The sequence below is a fragment of the Petaurus breviceps genome, unplaced genomic scaffold (genome assembly GCF_028583685.1).
Source record: "Petaurus breviceps papuanus isolate PSGF00001 unplaced genomic scaffold, PetGlider_PUasm1.0 76, whole genome shotgun sequence".
Taxonomy (NCBI): Eukaryota; Metazoa; Chordata; class Mammalia; order Diprotodontia; family Petauridae; genus Petaurus; species Petaurus breviceps.
The window spans coordinates 52,004,163-52,022,475 of record NW_027186473.1 but is presented as its reverse complement, the minus strand read 5'-3'; the positions used below and the strand labels follow the sequence as shown (position 1 = coordinate 52,022,475).

The 18,313-nt window shown below is 36.3% G+C and overlaps 1 protein-coding gene across 5 annotated transcripts in view; it reads left to right on the top strand.

Annotated features, from left to right (window-relative positions):
• The window catches only part of NR3C2 (nuclear receptor subfamily 3 group C member 2), a 440,138-nt gene that overhangs the window by 378,652 nt on the left and 43,173 nt on the right, over nucleotides 1-18,313 (top strand). For all 5 annotated transcript variants that reach the window (XM_069105493.1, XM_069105492.1, XM_069105491.1 and 2 more), the window contains exons 7-8: nucleotides 6,973-7,103; nucleotides 11,996-12,153. In XM_069105493.1, the coding sequence (XP_068961594.1) occupies nucleotides 6,973-7,103; nucleotides 11,996-12,153 (289 nt within the window). The remainder of the gene's footprint in view (nucleotides 1-6,972; nucleotides 7,104-11,995; nucleotides 12,154-18,313) is intronic.

Here is an 18,313-nt window from a genome sequence, read left to right as displayed (position 1 = left end):
ATATATATATATATATATATATATATATATATATATATATATATATAGAGAGAGAGAGAGAGAGAGAGAGAGAGAGAGAGAGAATATTTTTCCAAGTAATAAAAATTCATTTCTTTTAAAGTTAGCAGTAAGTGGATTATACAAATGAACTGAGTTTTTTCCCCTTTAAAAAGTAGATTAATTAATTTAGCCTTGAATGCTTGCTTTTAGATGATGGTGATCATTTCTTCAGTCATTTTCAGTTTTTTTCAACTTTTCATAACCCCATTGAGAGTTTTGTTGGCAAAAATGGTGGAGTAGTTTGCTGTTTCCTTCTCTAGATTATTTTATATATCGTCCTTATATATAGGAAACTGAGGCAAACAGGGTTAAGTGACTTGCCCAGGATCACACACCTAGTAAGTGTCTGAGGCCAGATTTGAACTGAGGAAGATGAGTCTTCTTGACTTCAGGCCTGGCATTCAGTCCACTGCACCACCAGCTACTCTGACAAACATAGGATCTTTAAAATAGAGGAGACTATAGGGTTCTTAACCTGAGGTCCATGTACCCCCATGGTGTCTCTGGATAGAGTTGAGGGAGTCCATGAACTTGGATGGAGAAATCATCTCTCTCTCTCTTTTCATTACTGTCTAACAAATTTAGCATTTCCTTCAATCATTTAATAATCCTGTTCAGAGAAGAGTTCCTTAGGTTTCACCAGACTGCCCAAGGGGTCCATGACACAAAAACAATTGCAAGCCCCCCATAAAATTCTACTTCTCATTCCATACAGGATTCTACTCTGCAACATCACTGGCATACTATCATTCAGCCTCCTCCTGAATCCTCTAATCTGTCTACTTTTTAAGGAACCCCTTCTATCATTTGGACAACTCAACATTAAAAAGTTTTTCCCTTATTGAGTTGACTTATAAGTCACAGAGAATGTCATCTTCCATTTGACTTGTTAATGCATAAAATATTGGAGGAGCATAATATACATCTTTATTTATTAGAAAAGTCCTTAGGTTTCATTATTCTGTCATTCCCCCTTCTAACTATGAGTTCCAACAATCTGTGTCTTTAAGATTCATAAAAAGGTATCTGAGCTTGCAACTGAGGCTGTTGCCACCTGAGGCCTGCATGAGCATACACAGCCTACACACTCAGGAAACACAGGCAAATGAAACAATCATTTACAGTAGTCCTTTGCTGCAGGCCAGGGGATAAAGAGAAACATTATGATGACGATAATAGATGATATTTATATAACACTTTTAAGTTTTACAGAACCTCTACCTACATACATTATCTAATTTGATAATGTATTTACTCACTGGGCACCTGTGGTGGCCCCTTTTCACCTATAAAAATCCTTATACAGTATTGTTTAATAAATTTATGTGAGCCTGCTTGTCAATTCAGTTTCAGAAATTGGATTTATAAAATGTTAATGTAAACTACATTGGAGGGCGTAGCAAATCCTAAGAAATACATGAGTATAATCAGTATAGTCATTTAGTTATATTCATAATTCTAACTTCACGTCCTTATTAGCCCTTAGCCCCAAGCTAGCAGGGTGTCATGGACACTGGACATGAAACCAGCCATTATGCTATAGAGCACAGGCCCAAATCCTAACGCAGCTGAGTAGGTGACCTATGATTTTCATCCATTCATACCAGGTACCCCATTATTGGCATGGATAACTAAGTTCACTAATAGAGGCAACATGGTAGAGATCTGGCATTGCTATTTACTATTTGTGTGACCTTGGGCAAATTATTTCATTTTTCTCTATGGCTATTAAATGAGGGAGTTGGACTCAATGAGATCTCTTAGTTGCTAAGTCTCTGATGTTAAATGTCTTTATTTCATTATGTATCCATTTGCAATATCCATGGGGTTGCACCTTTCTATATATAACAGATGTGTTCTTGTAATTTTAACTTAAAACTAATTGTGGTAATGAATTCTGTTTTCATTGCACTAAGGTAACCAGTGAAAGAATCCTGTCCTTAATGTTGATCTTTACCTTGTGAAGCAAAGAATCAGTTTGTTGTACTGTTGGTTACCCACAAAATATCTGTCTCAGAAGCCTGAAGTTTTATAGCTCATGTTTGTTTATAAGAAATTTAGAGTTAATAATCTTTAGGGTCTATCCCACTATCAAAACCCATGATCCTATTAAAGGAGACTGCAGCTAAGCCTTTTCACACCCACTAACCCTAATCCAAATAAACAGATAGCCCATGCTACAGATAAAAAGCTCCATACTGTAGGAAAAGCTGTTTGACAAAAACTGTGTAGTAGGTAGATAAGGCATTAATACATGAAGGCTGTCTACAGTGTCAGTGGTATGGCATATATCTGACATTTTTATGTTTGCAAAACACTTTACATAACTCATTTGATCCTCACAACAATCCTGTGGAATAGGTGCTGTCCTCAATAATACAGATGAGGAAACTAAGACTAAGAGAAGGTAATTGACTTACTGTTTCACAGGTAAGACACGGGAGGTACTAGAGTTTTGGGGTCACTAACATCTAACAGGTTCATTCTTGATCTGGTCAGGCAGGCAGACACCGTTGGAGGGTTAATAATCAGCTTTATTCTAGTCTAGTCTTCTCAAAGAATTGCTGATAATGGGAGCACTAACTCCTTCAGCATTTCCTAATCACCCTTCTTGAAGGAGCCGATGAGAAGAGGGGACAACTACCCCTACATCTTGATGGGGTCAATCGAGACAGGCACAGCTTGTGGGCACCCCTAAATCCCCTCAAGCCTCAATGGGGACTGGTTGATGCAGGTACAATGCATTCCTCTGTGCATTACCCATAGTTTCCCCTGTGGGTTCCCCATGGTTTCTCCCTACTCACTGACCAGTGCCCACTTGCTTTATAGGGCAACAGACAACTTGCCAACATAAAGCTCACAGGTTAACTTTAGCAATATTGTCATTCTGTACAAGTGTAGTAAATAACACATTATGTCACCCCCATATCTCACAGTACAGTTGCAATAGTACTATCTGTGATCCTAGGAATTAGTATCTAGGAATCCTTGGGGCTATTCTGGGAATTATTATCTAACATCTGAAAACTAGACATTGCTGTGGTCATGGATCCTGAGAAACTAATTCTAAGAAGGATAACAAAAGGCCCCTTAGATACACTTACCTAGGGTCATAAGACTATTAAGTATGTCTGAAGCAAAATTCAAACTCAGATTTTCCTGATTTTCCAAGTTCAACTCACCATCCTACCTATATTATGATTTTCCTGTAAGTATTCCTGTAATAATTTCCTGTAAAAGGTGTTTTCTCACCCCTTTTAGATTTCCAGATTGTCACATGTTATTTCTTTATGTACCATATCCTTTAAGGTCAATGGAAATTCTGATGCTAAAGACCTATTGCAATTTTTTAAATATTTATCCCTTCTAGTGTTTTACGCAATTGCACATACACAATCTATATCAGATTGCTTACTGTCTTAAGGAAGGAGAAAGAGAGGAGAAAGGGATAGAATTTGACTCAAAACTTTTTTTAAATGTTTAAAATTGTTTTTACATGTAATTAGGGAAAATTATTTTAAAAAAAACACATCCCTTCTTAGAACACCAATTAAAGTGACCGCCAAAAACTGAATTAGCTTTTAGGTAGAAGTTGAATTGTACTGCACAAAGTTAATAGCATGTGTCATAGAGACTGTTGGATAACAAATCTTTCTTTTTCTATGTTAGCCCAATAAAGTGAACTATAGAATAACATCCACAAGTGATTCCTGGAAGTAAAGTCCAGAATTCTGCCCTTGCTGTGAATATATGAAGTAAACATCATCAGAAGTAATAACATGATCAAAACTCAAATGAGCATAATGGTTCTCCTTCAGATAATGCTTTGCTTCATCAATAGAAGAAAAATCTAGCAGGACTACTTTTTAAAATGTCAAAAGCAGTAAGCTGGATTGATTCCAGTGTTTAAATTGAGGTCATTTTTATCATAAGCCATGAAACTGTGTGCATACTATTTTATAAAAAGTAAAATAAAAACATAACTGACTAGAGACAGGGACCATCTGTTATACTGACCATGCAATACAATGTTTCATTTACTCAAACATAATGATGAGGTTTGTGTGATCAGCTGTAAGGCTTAGCCATTTTGGTATGTGTGGTGAGCATCATATTGAAAGACTCAGCATATTAGTCTATAAATTCTAATTTTGAACATGCACATATACATTCAGTTATTTCCATTAATGCATAAAGCAGTTAACCAGAGACTTTAATCACCCTCATTAAGTTGCTTTATATGGGAGCCCATCTCAATATTTCAAGGACTTCAGAGACCAGTTGTTGTTTTTTTGCCTGACAAAGAAAAACATCATCAAAGTACGTAACGTTAGCATATTTCAATATTTCTAGTTGGTCTTTCATTTGTTTTTTCCCTAATTTCATCAGATATCTATTTAAAATATTCTTCATGATCTTGAACCTGTATGTTATTTAAGAAGTTGATTAGAAAAAAAAGACATAATTTCTACTCTTTTGGAGCTTAAATTCTAAAGGTGTTGTTAACATATACCTTCAGGGCAGTATAGGATCTCGGTTTTAACATAAGAAGAGGAAAGTGAAATAAGCTTGAGGGGAGAGCTAGTTAAAATATTAAATAATATCCACTCATCAGTGCCTCCAGCTTTTTGGAGGTACATTAAAAGCTGCTATGGTACATATCTATCCAGTAAGAAGTAATTAATTGTCATTCCCTGGTTTACTTTTATTGTATTATGTATGTATCAAATAACTTGGTATACAAACTTACATATATGTGTGTGTGTCTATGTATGTATCATCAAAAATAAACACAGTGTTTCCAAAGTCAGATTTCAGGAATGGGTGACATTTTGGGGGAATGCCAGTGTTGATCATTTAGAAGCAGAGAGTTGCCTTCATTCTTTTTCAGACCCACTACTTTCTTTCATACGCAGATGTCTTGCTACACTGAGCTCTCAATTTCTTTATAATATGGGCCATAAATGTGCTGTGGTCATAGATTTAGTTTTATTTTTATAAACTGCACCATAAAATTTTACCTGTTTTCTAGAATTCAATTTAGATCATCTACTCCAGGAGTTCTTAACTTGAAGTTTTCGAGCTTGTTTGAGATAGAAAGACTGACAGAGATCTCACTGTGTTTGGTTTCCATTATTAATCCTGTCTTTTATTTTACATATTTAAAAACATTATTCAGAGAAGTCTATATGTTTCAAGTCAGAGCCAGAGGGATTCATATTATAGAATAGGTCCAGAACCTAATCTAATTCAACTTTTTCATTTTCTATATGAGAAAACTAAGACTTTTGGATGTGACGTGATTTATACAAGTTGTCAGAGCTGCTTAGAATACTTAAACATACATCTCCTGATTCCTTTCTGTTGCATTGACTACTATGCATAGCTGCTTTCCTTACTTGTCAGCATATTTCTACCTTATTCTGCCATTCGCAATGAAACCTTGGGCTATTAAAGGAAAGAGAGATATTAAATATAAGTAACAAGGAATAGAGTAGATAGTTTCTTTTAAATCAAGGGCCTTTAAATCCATGCTAACTTATTAACAAGAACCAACCACACCATGCATTTTTCTAGTTTGGGGGTTACCGAGTTACTGCAAGATGACCCCTGCCCTTCAAAAGCTTTCAGTTTAATAGTGAATGCATGTATATTTAGATTAGTACAAGGTAAAATTGGAAGGGAGTTCCTGGAAGGTGGGTGGAGGAAAGGGAAAATTAGGAAGCATAGGTGGAAAGAGAATACATTCTAGTCCTGTTGGAGAGCCAAGGCAAAGTCATAGAGGTGGGCATGGGAATATTGCATGGTATGGAATATGAAGAAAGCTAGCTTGACTGTGCTTTTTAGTTCAGAGAGGGTAGTGGGGTTAAGACTAGAAAAGAAGAATGTGGTCTGACTGGGGAGAACTTTGTGATAAACAGATATAAAATGTTTATATTTGATGGTAGTGTTAGCAACCCTGGAATTGATGTGATGGTCAAGGGATTTGAAATGCATAATCAGATCTGTACTTTAGGAAAATCTCTGTCTGCTATGTGAAGAATGAATTGGTGTGGGCAGAGAATTGAGGCAGGAAAACAAATTAGATTATATTGTAGGAATCTAGATGAGTGTTGATAAGGGCCTGAATTTGAATGAAGAGAAGGAGCTTTGTGGTGATGTTGCAGTGGTGGAAATTACTTGTAAGAAGTGTTATAGTGACTCCCAGATGATTTTATGTAATGACATTTCATTCATAGGGGTAGGAATAACACAGTTTGACTGGCATATCTGAAAGTGAAGAATGGAAAGTGACACAAAGGTTGTGAACCTGAGTGGCTTAACATGTTGGTGCTCTCATCAGGAAGAGGCAATAAAGGAAAATGGTGTCAACTTTGGACATGCTGTGTACATTCAATTCAAAATATCTAATGGGCCAGCCATTGTTATAGTAAGAATAAAGTGCAGAAAGGAGTTCTTACTATTTAGTTTGATCCAAAACATGGGGCTTAGGCCCAGTCTACATCATTTGAAACTTGTTGTAATTGCCCTGACATTCTCATCCTACAAGACCATCTCCGCAACCCCGTCTTTGGGTTAATGAGAACCCAGATAGGTTAATATTGCTCAACATAAGCTAAAATCGCAGCATTCGTTGAGGAAGAACGATTTTAGGAATACCAATCCTGTCTCAGGGCCTAGGAGGAGATGTCACCGCCATTTTTTGTTTTTAAAAGAATGATAGCAAAGAGTGTTCTCTTAAACAGTATTGCTCCTGTCAGCAAAAGTTTCATCTGCTCTATATCGAGACAGGAAGAAAAACTCTGACTCATATCTCATTTATGACATTATCTTGGCCAGTTACATTTTGGCCTGCTATTCTGGGTTTTGTAATGAAGACTAAATTCTCAAGACTTTTTTCCTCTTTTGCAGAGAGAAGATGCGTCAGTCTGCCATGTATGAACTGTGCCAAGGGATGCACCAAATCAGCCTTCAGTTTGTCCGTCTGCAGCTTACTTTTGAAGAGTATACCATAATGAAAGTGTTGCTGCTTCTAAGCACAAGTAAATTGATGTCAATCCTAGGACTTTTTCTTACTTTCCTTTTCTCTTCATTTTAATAAAATATTCCAGTTGCTTACAAGAGTAAGATGGGAAAAAGTTTGATTTGTTCCAGGATTAGGTTACTCCTCCTGAACTGTTTAACTTTAGTAGTATGGAACAAAATTGATGATCTAGGCATTTCTCTTAATTAAATTTTGTTTAAGGGGCGGCTAGGTGGCGCAGTGAATAGAGCACTGGCCCTGGAATCAGGAGGATCTGAGTTCAAATGCAGCCTTAGACAGTTGACACAATTACTAGCCATGTGACTTTGGGCAAGTCACTTAACCCCAACTGCCCTCCAAAAAGCAAAAAAAAAAAAATTTAAAAAAATTGTTTAAAAAGCTAAAAGTATAGAGAGGCAGCAAGTAGTAGTGGCATATTTCGAAGTGATGGAGGGGGAAGGTGTCAGAGAGGTTGTGAACTTTGGATGACTTATTATTGTGGTGCCCTCAACAGAAATAGGGAGATTGAGAAGGATAATGAAGGCAGTTTAGGATTTGTTGTGTTTGAGATCTCTTTGGTACATCTAATTCAGAATGTCCAGTGGGCCATTGTTGCTGGACTACAGCTCAGAGAAGAGATCTTACCATTTGGTTTGATCCCAAGTATACAGCTTACCCTCACTGTGAATCATGTGTAGCGTGTTGCAGTTCCTCGACATTTTAGTCCTATAGGCCATTTCAGTAGCTCAGTCACTAACTCTGTAACCTCAGAGCAATCACTTCCCCTCTGGTCTTTAGCTTCTTCCTCTGTAAAATGGACAGTTGGACTTAATCAGTGGTTCTCCAGGTATGGTGCACTTGGAGGTCCCTGAGACCCTTTCAGGGGATCTTTGAGGTCTTGAGGCAGCTAGGTGATTCAGTGGATAAAGCATTAGCCCTGGAGTCAGTAAAAACTAAGTTCAAATCCTACCTCAGACACTTATTAGTTGTGTGACTCTGGGCAAGTCACTTAATACTCTGCTTGCCTTAATCCACTGGAGAAGGAAGTGGCAAACCAATCCAGTATCTTTGGCAATGAAACCCCATGGATGGTATTGGTGTCCCATGGTCCATGGAATCATGAAAAGTCAGACATGACTGAACAATAATGAGGTCAAAACTGTTATCATAGTACTAAGACATTATTTATTAAAATAGTCCTCCCTTTTCCATTTACATAACTGAGGTCAGATTTTCTTCATATACTTCAGCCAAAATCACAACAGACTACATGGAGAAGCAGATATGAGAATCCAGCTGTCTTCTGTTAAGCCAGACATTAAAGGGATTTACAAAAATATGTAAAAAATGCCACTCTTTTCATTTTTTGTTTTGGAAAATATATTTATTTTCATTAAAATATGTTATTGTTAACATGTAATGGAGTTATTATTTTGATGAGTGAATAAATTTTTAAATGTATCAGTTTTAACTTTCTAATATGGTATATCTTGAGAGAAATAATCCACAATAACAAAAGTTTTTAGGGTTCCTCATTTAGTTTTAAGACTGCAAAAGGTCATAAGACCAAAAAGTTTGAGAACCATTAGACTAAATAGGTCTCTTTTATAGACTTAGGCACCCTGAGAGTCCATCTAGTCCAAACATCTCATTTTATAGATGAAGAGAAAGAGTCCTAGAGTTTAAGTAACTTGCCTAAGGTCACAGTAAGTGAATAGTCAGCATTTGAACTTGGGTCCTCTGATTCCAAATCTAGCCCTTTTTCATTTCTCCATGCATGATCTACAGTCTCTCCATGATCTTTCACATCAACGTCAAGAACAGATAGTCTTCTGACTTCTATAATCCAGCTAAATGTTATTTAGACTGTACATAGTAACACAGTAACTTTGTGAACTTTTTATTTCAAGATATATAGCTGTAGTGCTAAAGTCTCAAAAGTATGATTCATGCCAATTTGAGAGTTTAAGATTACACCCTTCCAATAACCTCCTCCCTGAGATACACATACACACAACACACACACACGCACTCTCCTCTCTCTCTCTCTCTCTCTCTCTCTCTCTCAAGCCTGCCATCTTCCACCTCTCTTGTTCATTGCTTCAATTTCTTTTTTAACCTCTAGTAACAAGAAAGATTTTGGAAAAATATGCCAACATTATAGATTAATTTAATTTTCAGTAAATTGCATTGTGTGGTGTGTCTTTATTCCTCGACCTAGACTATTTAGTCTAAGTGAGTTGTCTAGTCCTACTTTCTCATATAAACTGATTCAGTCAAGAATAGACAATGCTATAATTATGGTGCCTACTATGATAATTTTTTGTTTTTCCAATATTTAAGTAGCACAATTTTCAGACAAAGAAAAATAAATGGCATTAAAAGTTTCACTAAGTTCTCATGATAACCTGTGGAAGAAGGCACAAGAATTTTCCTTCTTATTTGGGGATACTGAAATCTTATATACCTGCTAGGCAATGTAAAATGTATTTGGGAGCATTTTATTGATGATGACATCATTTTGCTCCTTCTGCATGTAGAAGAAAGATATTACATCTCAATTTTTTCTTCTCTGCTTTTCTCCAGTCCATAGATTTTTGGAAGATTTCCAAAAGCAAGCCCGGCTGCATTTAATAAGTAAAATCAGAACTCTGGGCTGGCATCCAAAGTGTGATGTTTTGCTTAAGTCCTCTTTATTTATGGGTTTATTTCAGTTTTTGGAAAAATCTGGCTGAGAAATAGGATACATTTTAGTTTTAACAGTAAAATAAAAGTAATAATGGGTGTGGGAGGGAGACCAGACCTGTGATTTCATGGGTACAGGCAATTCCCAATGAGGAGACTCTCCTTTCCAATCCAGATCAGCACCTGCTCTGCAACTCACAGTTAATAAAGAGTTGCCTGAGACCCAAGTGGCCAGCCCAAGGGTCACTCAGCCAGGATGTGTCAGATGTGTCAGACTCAAGCCCAGAGCTTCCTGAGACTGAATACTTTACCCAGTATACCATACTGCCTCTCATAAGTAATAATACTTGGCATAAAGTTTAATAACTTCAGAATCTGAGTAAAACAACCATCTAAAATCTAAAGGCTTAAGAAGAATGCCCATTTTGATCTAAGCAGATTTGCCAAGCATTAATGACCCAAAAGACAATAGTGAAGCTCTAATAAAATGTAAGATTTTCCCTCCTCACTCCAGATGATGTTACATTTAATGTACTATGAAGGAAAGCTATAGAGTTCCTTAGTGGAATTTTGTAATATGAAGAAATAAGCCTCACTATGGACACATGTGATTTAGACCTAAAGATTCTTTTTATATTAGTATTTGATTTGTGCAACTTTCCAGTGCTCTTCTGAAGGCTGGACCTAATTTTAGAATTCTGGATAGAAAATGAATCTACAGTTTTATTCAGATAACATCCTCCATTATTACTTTTCAGTAGTAGTAATTACAAAATTGATGCATATGATGTTAACAAATGCTTGTTGACTGAACAACTTAAAGAAATAGAGAATTTATTTATTTTTTTTTAAAGCAATTGGGGTTAAGTAACTTGCTCAAGGTTACATGGCCAGTTATTTCTGGGTGTGGTGCTGAGTATCTGAGCCCGGATTTGATCCAGGTCATCCCGACACTGGAGCCGGTGCTCTTACTCGCTGAACCACCTGGCTGCCCCTAAGCAATTGGGGTTAAGTAACTTGCTCAAGGTTACACGGCCAGGTGTTTCTGGGTGGGTGCTAAGTGTCTGAGCCCGGGATTCGATCTCCAGGTCTTCTCAACACTGGAACCGGTGCTCTTACTCACTGCGCTACCTGGCTGCCCCAGAGAATTTATTTTTGAAAGTATGAATTTTTATGACAAGGTTTTTAAAATATTGATCATGAGACCGTCACCAATATGGGCAGGTGCTTATAACAGATTTCTCTACATTTTCTCCCCTCCTTTCACTGGCAGACTATGAATTAACCTGAACCAAGAATCAAAAGCATTATGTTTTTAAAACCAGGGTTGAAATGATTTTATTTAGAAATTTCATGGTATGTCTGATCACCAACATCACATGTCTACTCAAAAATGTGCCTTGTCTTTAGCATATCTTTGATGATACATGTGAATTTGTAATGGGTCTTCAAAATTGAATAGTCAGTGCATAAGCATAAACCCATAGTTAGAATCGCTTTTAAAACTCAGAACCTAACTGAAATGAAGATATAATGAAAATAAATCACACTTAAAATGAGATATTTCACTTTAAATATAAATGACTATGTGAAAATAAACAAAAACCTACTATATTCTGAACTTTGACAGAAGTCCTATTCTATTACTTTTAATTTTGTTGTATCATTAAATTTCGCCTTAGGAGAAACCATTGTCTGAACAACTGGTTCACCCCCTCTCCCATCCTACCAAACCAAACTCTCTTTCTGTGACTCATGAATTTACCTCTTGCCAGTTGATAAGATTGCTAAGATATGTCTTTATGAGATATTGCAGCACACTCTCACACATCATGAGATCAATCACTAAATGGAAAGGGAATGCTCTGAGAATACATGCTTATCTCTTGGAGGGAGGGTTTGATAGGTCAGCTAAAATTTTTTAACCTCTGAAGTGGTGGCAAAGTTAAGTAGCCAGGATTTGTAAAATGCTTTGAAGGCAAGGAATAATAATGTGATTTTAGTGTGTGTGCTCTCATATATCATGTACAATTTCCAGTATGTGAATCTTTAAATATCTAATTATATTTATTCTTCAGTATCATTCATAATATTTAATATTCATCTAAAAACGAGTGCCCAGAGATGTTAGAATATTTATATGCATTAAGTAATGTTTTATATACATTAACTTGTTAAATTATAAAGCAGTGTAATGTTTTATCACATCCATGTTTTTCAACACAGTTCCCAAGGATGGCCTCAAAAGCCAAGTTGCATTTGAAGAAATGAGGACAAATTACATCAAAGAGTTGCGGAAAATGGTAACAAAATGTCCGAGTAACTCTGGGCAAAGCTGGCAAAGATTCTATCAGCTGACTAAGCTATTGGACTCCATGCATGATGTAAGTTTACTTCATTAATTGCTTTTTAAAGCAACGTGCTACTTATCTGTTACTGCTATCTTAAAATTTTGGAGATGTTTGAAGAGCTTGTAGAAGAATCAAGTTTATAAAATTTCATGTAGGAAGAGACCTTTTCAGAAGTGCTAAATGCTGATTAAGAAATTTTCATTTCGATAAATTTGAAGAAGGAATAAACCACATTTACAGCAGTGGGTGCGGTTTTGTTCTCTTTAGAACAAGATCAGAGAACACTCCACAGTGTTCAGACCCACAGAGTGCCCTTGGTCATGGACCTCCTTCCCATTTGCTACAGGTGTTGGATCAAATTTCACATTTTTTATTTGCAATTTAGGGAGTATTTTGTTAATAAAAATGTTTGCTTTAACATTGAATAAATAGTTGATGCTCTGGCAACTGTTAATCTTATAACTCAATCTTTGAAAAAACATTGTTAATGGTTTGGAGCCAACTTATATCACCTCATTTTTTTTGCCAGATTTTGAATCCTATATTCACTTGCTATAGTGACTGCTTTCCTTGTCTTCTGGAGGTAGGAAGGTTGATTTGTATATTTTGGTTTCTTTCTGATGTCACATCTGCAGGTGTCAGGAGTTTTATTTTTCCCGAATAGCTGAATATAAGTTGAGATGTTTCACTTTGTATAACAGAGGTGGCATTAAATTTAAGATTTTTATTTCACTTTATGTGTTGATTATTAGGTCTTGACTTCTAAAAATTGTACACAGATAGACTCATTTCATTTTTTCTGTTGGTGAAGTCTTTAAATCTCTTTTTAAGATTTCATTTCAAATCTACTGACAAATTGAAGTCTGTTTATATTATTTACATAGAGAATTTTTTCCCAGAGGTTTTTCTGTTCTTTAAAACATTGATAAGCTTGATGAGAGGCATGGAGAATTATTACTAATAGTTTTTCCTTTAGAAAGCAGTTTTCCCTTTGCTTATGCCAGGGAGGTGACTTCAGTGAGTCAATGTCATTTCAAGAGGTTTATGCAAGAGATTCAAGGGTACTTCATGTAGATCTTTGCTCCCTCTCAATTTAGAACATGACATGATCACAATGCCAGAAATATGTGTTCTATAATAAAAAAAAGTTTAATAATTATCAGTTAGCTTATTTTCTAGAGAATATGATTTTGTGGAGGATTTTATGGCTAGATGTTGGCAAACAGTTTTTTGGAAGAAAATAAATTTTTCTCTCTGGCACATTTTTGTGTTCATATAAAATTTAATAAAGGAGGAAAGTAATATTATTCAGTCAGAATGCTGTTTAAACAATACATTGTGTAGTAGGAATTTTCTTGTTGTGGATGTTGCTACAGTTCCTCACTATGAGTACATTATTCAAAAACTGATTCTTGTCGGCACAAGAGTAACATAAAGGTCAGCTACATACGTCCAGCTAAATATCACTGTGTTCTTAGAGTCAATTAATACATTAATAAATGATATACAATGGCAACTTTGCATTTAATTAAACTAATTGCAGGAGTTGAGAATTGGAGTTCCCTCCTAGAGCCCAACTCTTGGAGAATTTTTGTTTGTAAATCAGCAGAAATATGATTCCTGTTTCTGTGAGATGAATTAGGACAAGTAAAGAGAGCTATCTCATTTTCAAATCCAAGTCATTTTAAGGAAACAAAAATACATTTGGTCTTCTAAGTGGCCTAATGACATCTTGAGTCCTCTATTTATAGCCCTACTATAGACAGAATATGGGGAAATACAGTGTAAGCCTATGGGGACTTCTGCAAGGATCCTGCTTTCTCATTACTGCAGCTACTTACAGTTTTGGAATAAAGCAGCAAAAGATCATATTTGGAATTGTCTTTGTGGAAGCTTACACAGCCTGAAAAGTTCTTTGACTATACAGCAGGTTTCTGCCTAAGTAACATCCATACTATGATAAAGAAGTTTAGAGTTTCTAGTTGTGTCTGAACACACAAACTATAGTACTTTCATCCCTTTTTCCATATGGTAAATACCTGTGTGTGCAGAAAAGTGTTCAAGAGAGCACAGGGAAAATTCTCAGAAAAGCCCAGATCAAGGATTTGATTGGGTCACAGCAGCTCAAAGCATCTGTCAACCATAACAAAGCCTCTGATTATCCATCTTTTTTTTCCAATAGTTCAGAAGCAGAAAATGGTTGTTCTCACAGGTGTGACTTATAATCTATATGTGTATCATGTACAAAGCATCATCATTTGGTAAAATATATCTGACACACAGTTCTAGCTCTAGGGATGAGATTTTATTTTTCACGATTATAAACATTACATTACTGATGAGTTCCTTTGCTACTTTTATTTGTTTTTTATCTGATATTTTTATGTTTATTTGTTATTTGTTCACAGAAGGCAGGTTCTGTTTCTTTTATATGCTCTGTTGAGTGGCTAGTATAGTTAGTAAATACTAAGTGGTAATAGGGGTGTATAGGTTGTTCAGGGAGAACTGGTGCCTCTGGTGTGAGGGCTTGCCAGAAACTTTTCAAGGCTGCTCATCCATCTTTGGTATCCACCTGATTCACCCACCTCTCACATCCAAGAAGCTGTAGAATACACTGCAGTCACACCCCACTTGACAAACTGACTAAACCAGGTTGAAAACCTACAGGCCTCAAATCTGTCGGTGAGTTAGGGAACTATCTGCCCCCAACATGTGAAGACTTCCTCTGGCAGAATGGGCGGATGAGAATAGTTTGTTCCAATGGCCATGAAGGCAGCTGAAGCAGGTATGTGGAGCCCTTAGAGCTTGGTCAGATATCGAAGATGCCAAGGTCATCCACTGCTTCCTGGGCCATTGCCAGTTGTCCTGACTTTTGTCTTGCCACTGGACTTTATTGACTAAGGAAGAGAGAGCGAGGCTGATGATTTTGCACAACTCTGTCTCACTTAAATCCAGTTCACTCTCAAGTCAAGACATCACACCATGACGTTTTTCTTATTCTTTGAAGATGAAGGAAAAACAACATCACATGACAATAATATAAGCCCTGTTTCTGCTATAATGGTTTTCCTCCAGAATTATATTCTTATACTGAAATTCATTTCAGTAAACTATGTTACGAAAACTACTACACATCTTACATTGGATTTAGAAGGAATAGGTGACACAGACCTCTTCCCTCAAGGAACTTCCATTCAGGTTGGAGAGACAATACTTATGGAGAATGAGATACGATGGAGAATAATACAAGAAAGGCAAAAGAATATGATCAAGTCCCAACATTCCAGGAATTGTGTATTCAGGCAATATCATCCGCAGTCTGCATCTAAAAGGCCATGTAGTCCAGTCCCAACCCCACCCCCATTTTACTAATATATAAAAGGGGAGTCTTCTAGAGGCAACATGACTAGCCCAGGGTCACACAGCTAGTCAGTGGCATAAAGAATGCCCTTTTTCTGCTCTCTCACTTTGCTAATTGTGGACATTCAGAGGGAGAAATGAGTTGCCTGTTTCATGTTGAGCTGTGTTATGCTGGTGATCAGAAAACGAGTGTCTGGGAACATTAGAAACAGATGCTAGCCAAAGCTTCATTCAGATCTTTCCTGACGTCTTCTGGAATGTGTTGTTTCATGTGGGGGAGGAAATCTACATCTTGAAGTCAGCAAAAACTTGGTTTTGTATGAAAGTTAAATGCATGTTTAGCAATTCTCAAAACAAAATTCTAAGTCAGCCTCAACATGACTGATTCTGAACAGATTTTCGTTATGAGGGATTTTGTTTCAGCATGTTATCATTCAGTTCTGTTAGCCTACCTTGAGGCCACAGGGCAGCAGCCATTGATGCCTGACGATTGACTCAGTTGCCATTTTCTGCCTGACTTAGAGGATCTTCTTGCTGAATAATTGCTTTCTGCAGATTTCTGAAGGCAGTATTTAACAATTGAAATGGTTTTACCATAGTCTGGAATCTCTGAGTTAGGATGTCCCTTCTGGGAGGGGATGTGGTGAAACTAGAACTGTGAAACACATGACGATTGGGTCACTCTGTAGGATACCACAAGAGTGCACAGGGTAAGAGTTATGTACTTATGTGGAGACAATGAAGTTTTAAGTTTTAGTAACACAATTAGCAGACAGCAGAGAGAGTCATTCAAGGTTTATGCTGTAAGCAAGCCAGAGCCTTTATTCAATTATTGGAATTTCTCATTGCTCATTTGGTTAATGGTTTCTTATGAAGTTGTGGCTTGCATCATGATGATTTTAATTATGATTATACTGCAGGTAGACTTGAGATGAGTCACAAGCCTACTTTAAGAATTTTCTGCTGCATACCAAATGATAAAAATTTAAGTCACAAGTTTGGTTCATCCTTTCCCATAGTCTGTTTATGTTAAGATATAATTCAGTGGCTGTGTATAACTATTCTAGAAAGCAGTTTGGAATTGCACAAATAAAGTCACTAATGTGTTCACACCCTTTGACCCATACATTCAACTCCAAAGTTTCATATACACTAAAATGTTTAAAGTACTTTTTGTAGTATCAAAGAACCAGAAACAAAGTAGATGCCCATTGACTGGGGAATGGTTAAATAAATTGTGATACTTACATATTACTGTGCTGTAGGAAATAATGAGCATGATAAATTCAAAGAAATGGGAAAATGTCAATAAAGCAATGCAAAGTGAGGTCAGCAGATCCAGGAAAACAACATATACAGACACTACAGCAATATACATGGGAAAAGCAATTTAATTGAATAAAATAATAAAATGAATTTTACAAAATTAGTCATTGCAGATTTGACCCCAGAGAAGACATCTTTCCCTACTCCTTTGCAGAGGTAGGTAGGAGACAGAGATCCATGGATGTGGAATGTTGAATATAACATCTTATTTTGTTGCTATATTAATTAGATTTGCTGAATTTTTTCACTTCTTCATTTTATATTTTTTTAATTTCTTTTTCCTTAAGGGATGACTCTCTTAGAATTTGGGGATAAGAGGAAGAAAAAAAAAATCTAGTTGAAGTAAAAAAACAAAAAATATCAATAAAAGTCCACAGATTGAGATGTAAACTCATCTCGAGGGTTATTCTCTATGCCATCTAAAAGTACCTCTGATAATAGGTCTTATAAATGGAAAAGATGTTAGGAATCATGAAAGCCCCTTGACGGGAGGGACTGTTTCATGACTTTGAATCCCTAGGGTCTGAGTACCTTGTGATTAAATAGTAGTTACTTAGTAAATCACTTAAGTTGAATTGGTACTGCCCTCTCATTTTGTAAATGAGAAAGTTGAAATACAGTGAAATTAAATGAGTCAGTCAAAATTACACAAATACTATGTGATATAGCAAAGATTCAAATGTGGATTTTGAATTCAAATAAATTCTCTTCACCTCACCATGCTCCTTCCCCTCTACCTCTTCCTTCTCTGTCCTTGGACAGTACACATGTGGTTCTCACTTTCAGGGACCTTACACTCTCAAATAATAATAGTTCACATTTCCACAACTATTTACTTTCCATGTAAGGTTGATAGTACAAATGTTATCCCCATTTTCAGATGAGGAGGCCAAGACCCCTAGAGGCCAGATGACTTGGCCAAGATGATGTAGAGAGTAGAATCTCAGTTTGACCTCTGCTTTTGACCTTATGCCATGCTCTTTGCTGACATCATTTAGGTATCAATTGAATGATTGGAAATAAAGCTCTATTTTGCAAGTGTAGAGCAGCAAAGAATTAACCAGTTATTTAAGAAGATTAAGTTGAATATAATTGAACACAAAAAAAGAATGATGTAGGTCCTGTAGATCTTTTTTGAGAATTTCGTAAATCACTTAAGTCTTCCTACTTGGTAAATGCCAGAGTATTCTGAAATAGTTAAAATCCAATTGGGGATGTATGTAAGCCATTTTATAATTAAGTAAGGGAATTCAATAATATTTTGTGTTTGTGAAAATGGCAGGTGGCCAGTTAGGTGACAACCAGGGATGACTGATATGGTAAACTAAGAATTTTTGATTAGGAAAGTTATCAGAGCCTTTCTCAAAAGTTGGCAAAATTGACTCATTGGGTGAAGAGAAATTCCTCTTTCTTTTTATTGTTCAGGTAATATCAAAATAAGATTATTTTGTTCTTTGTAATAAAATGCCCGGCTCTGGAAAAAGCCCCTGTGTGTAGGACAGTTCAG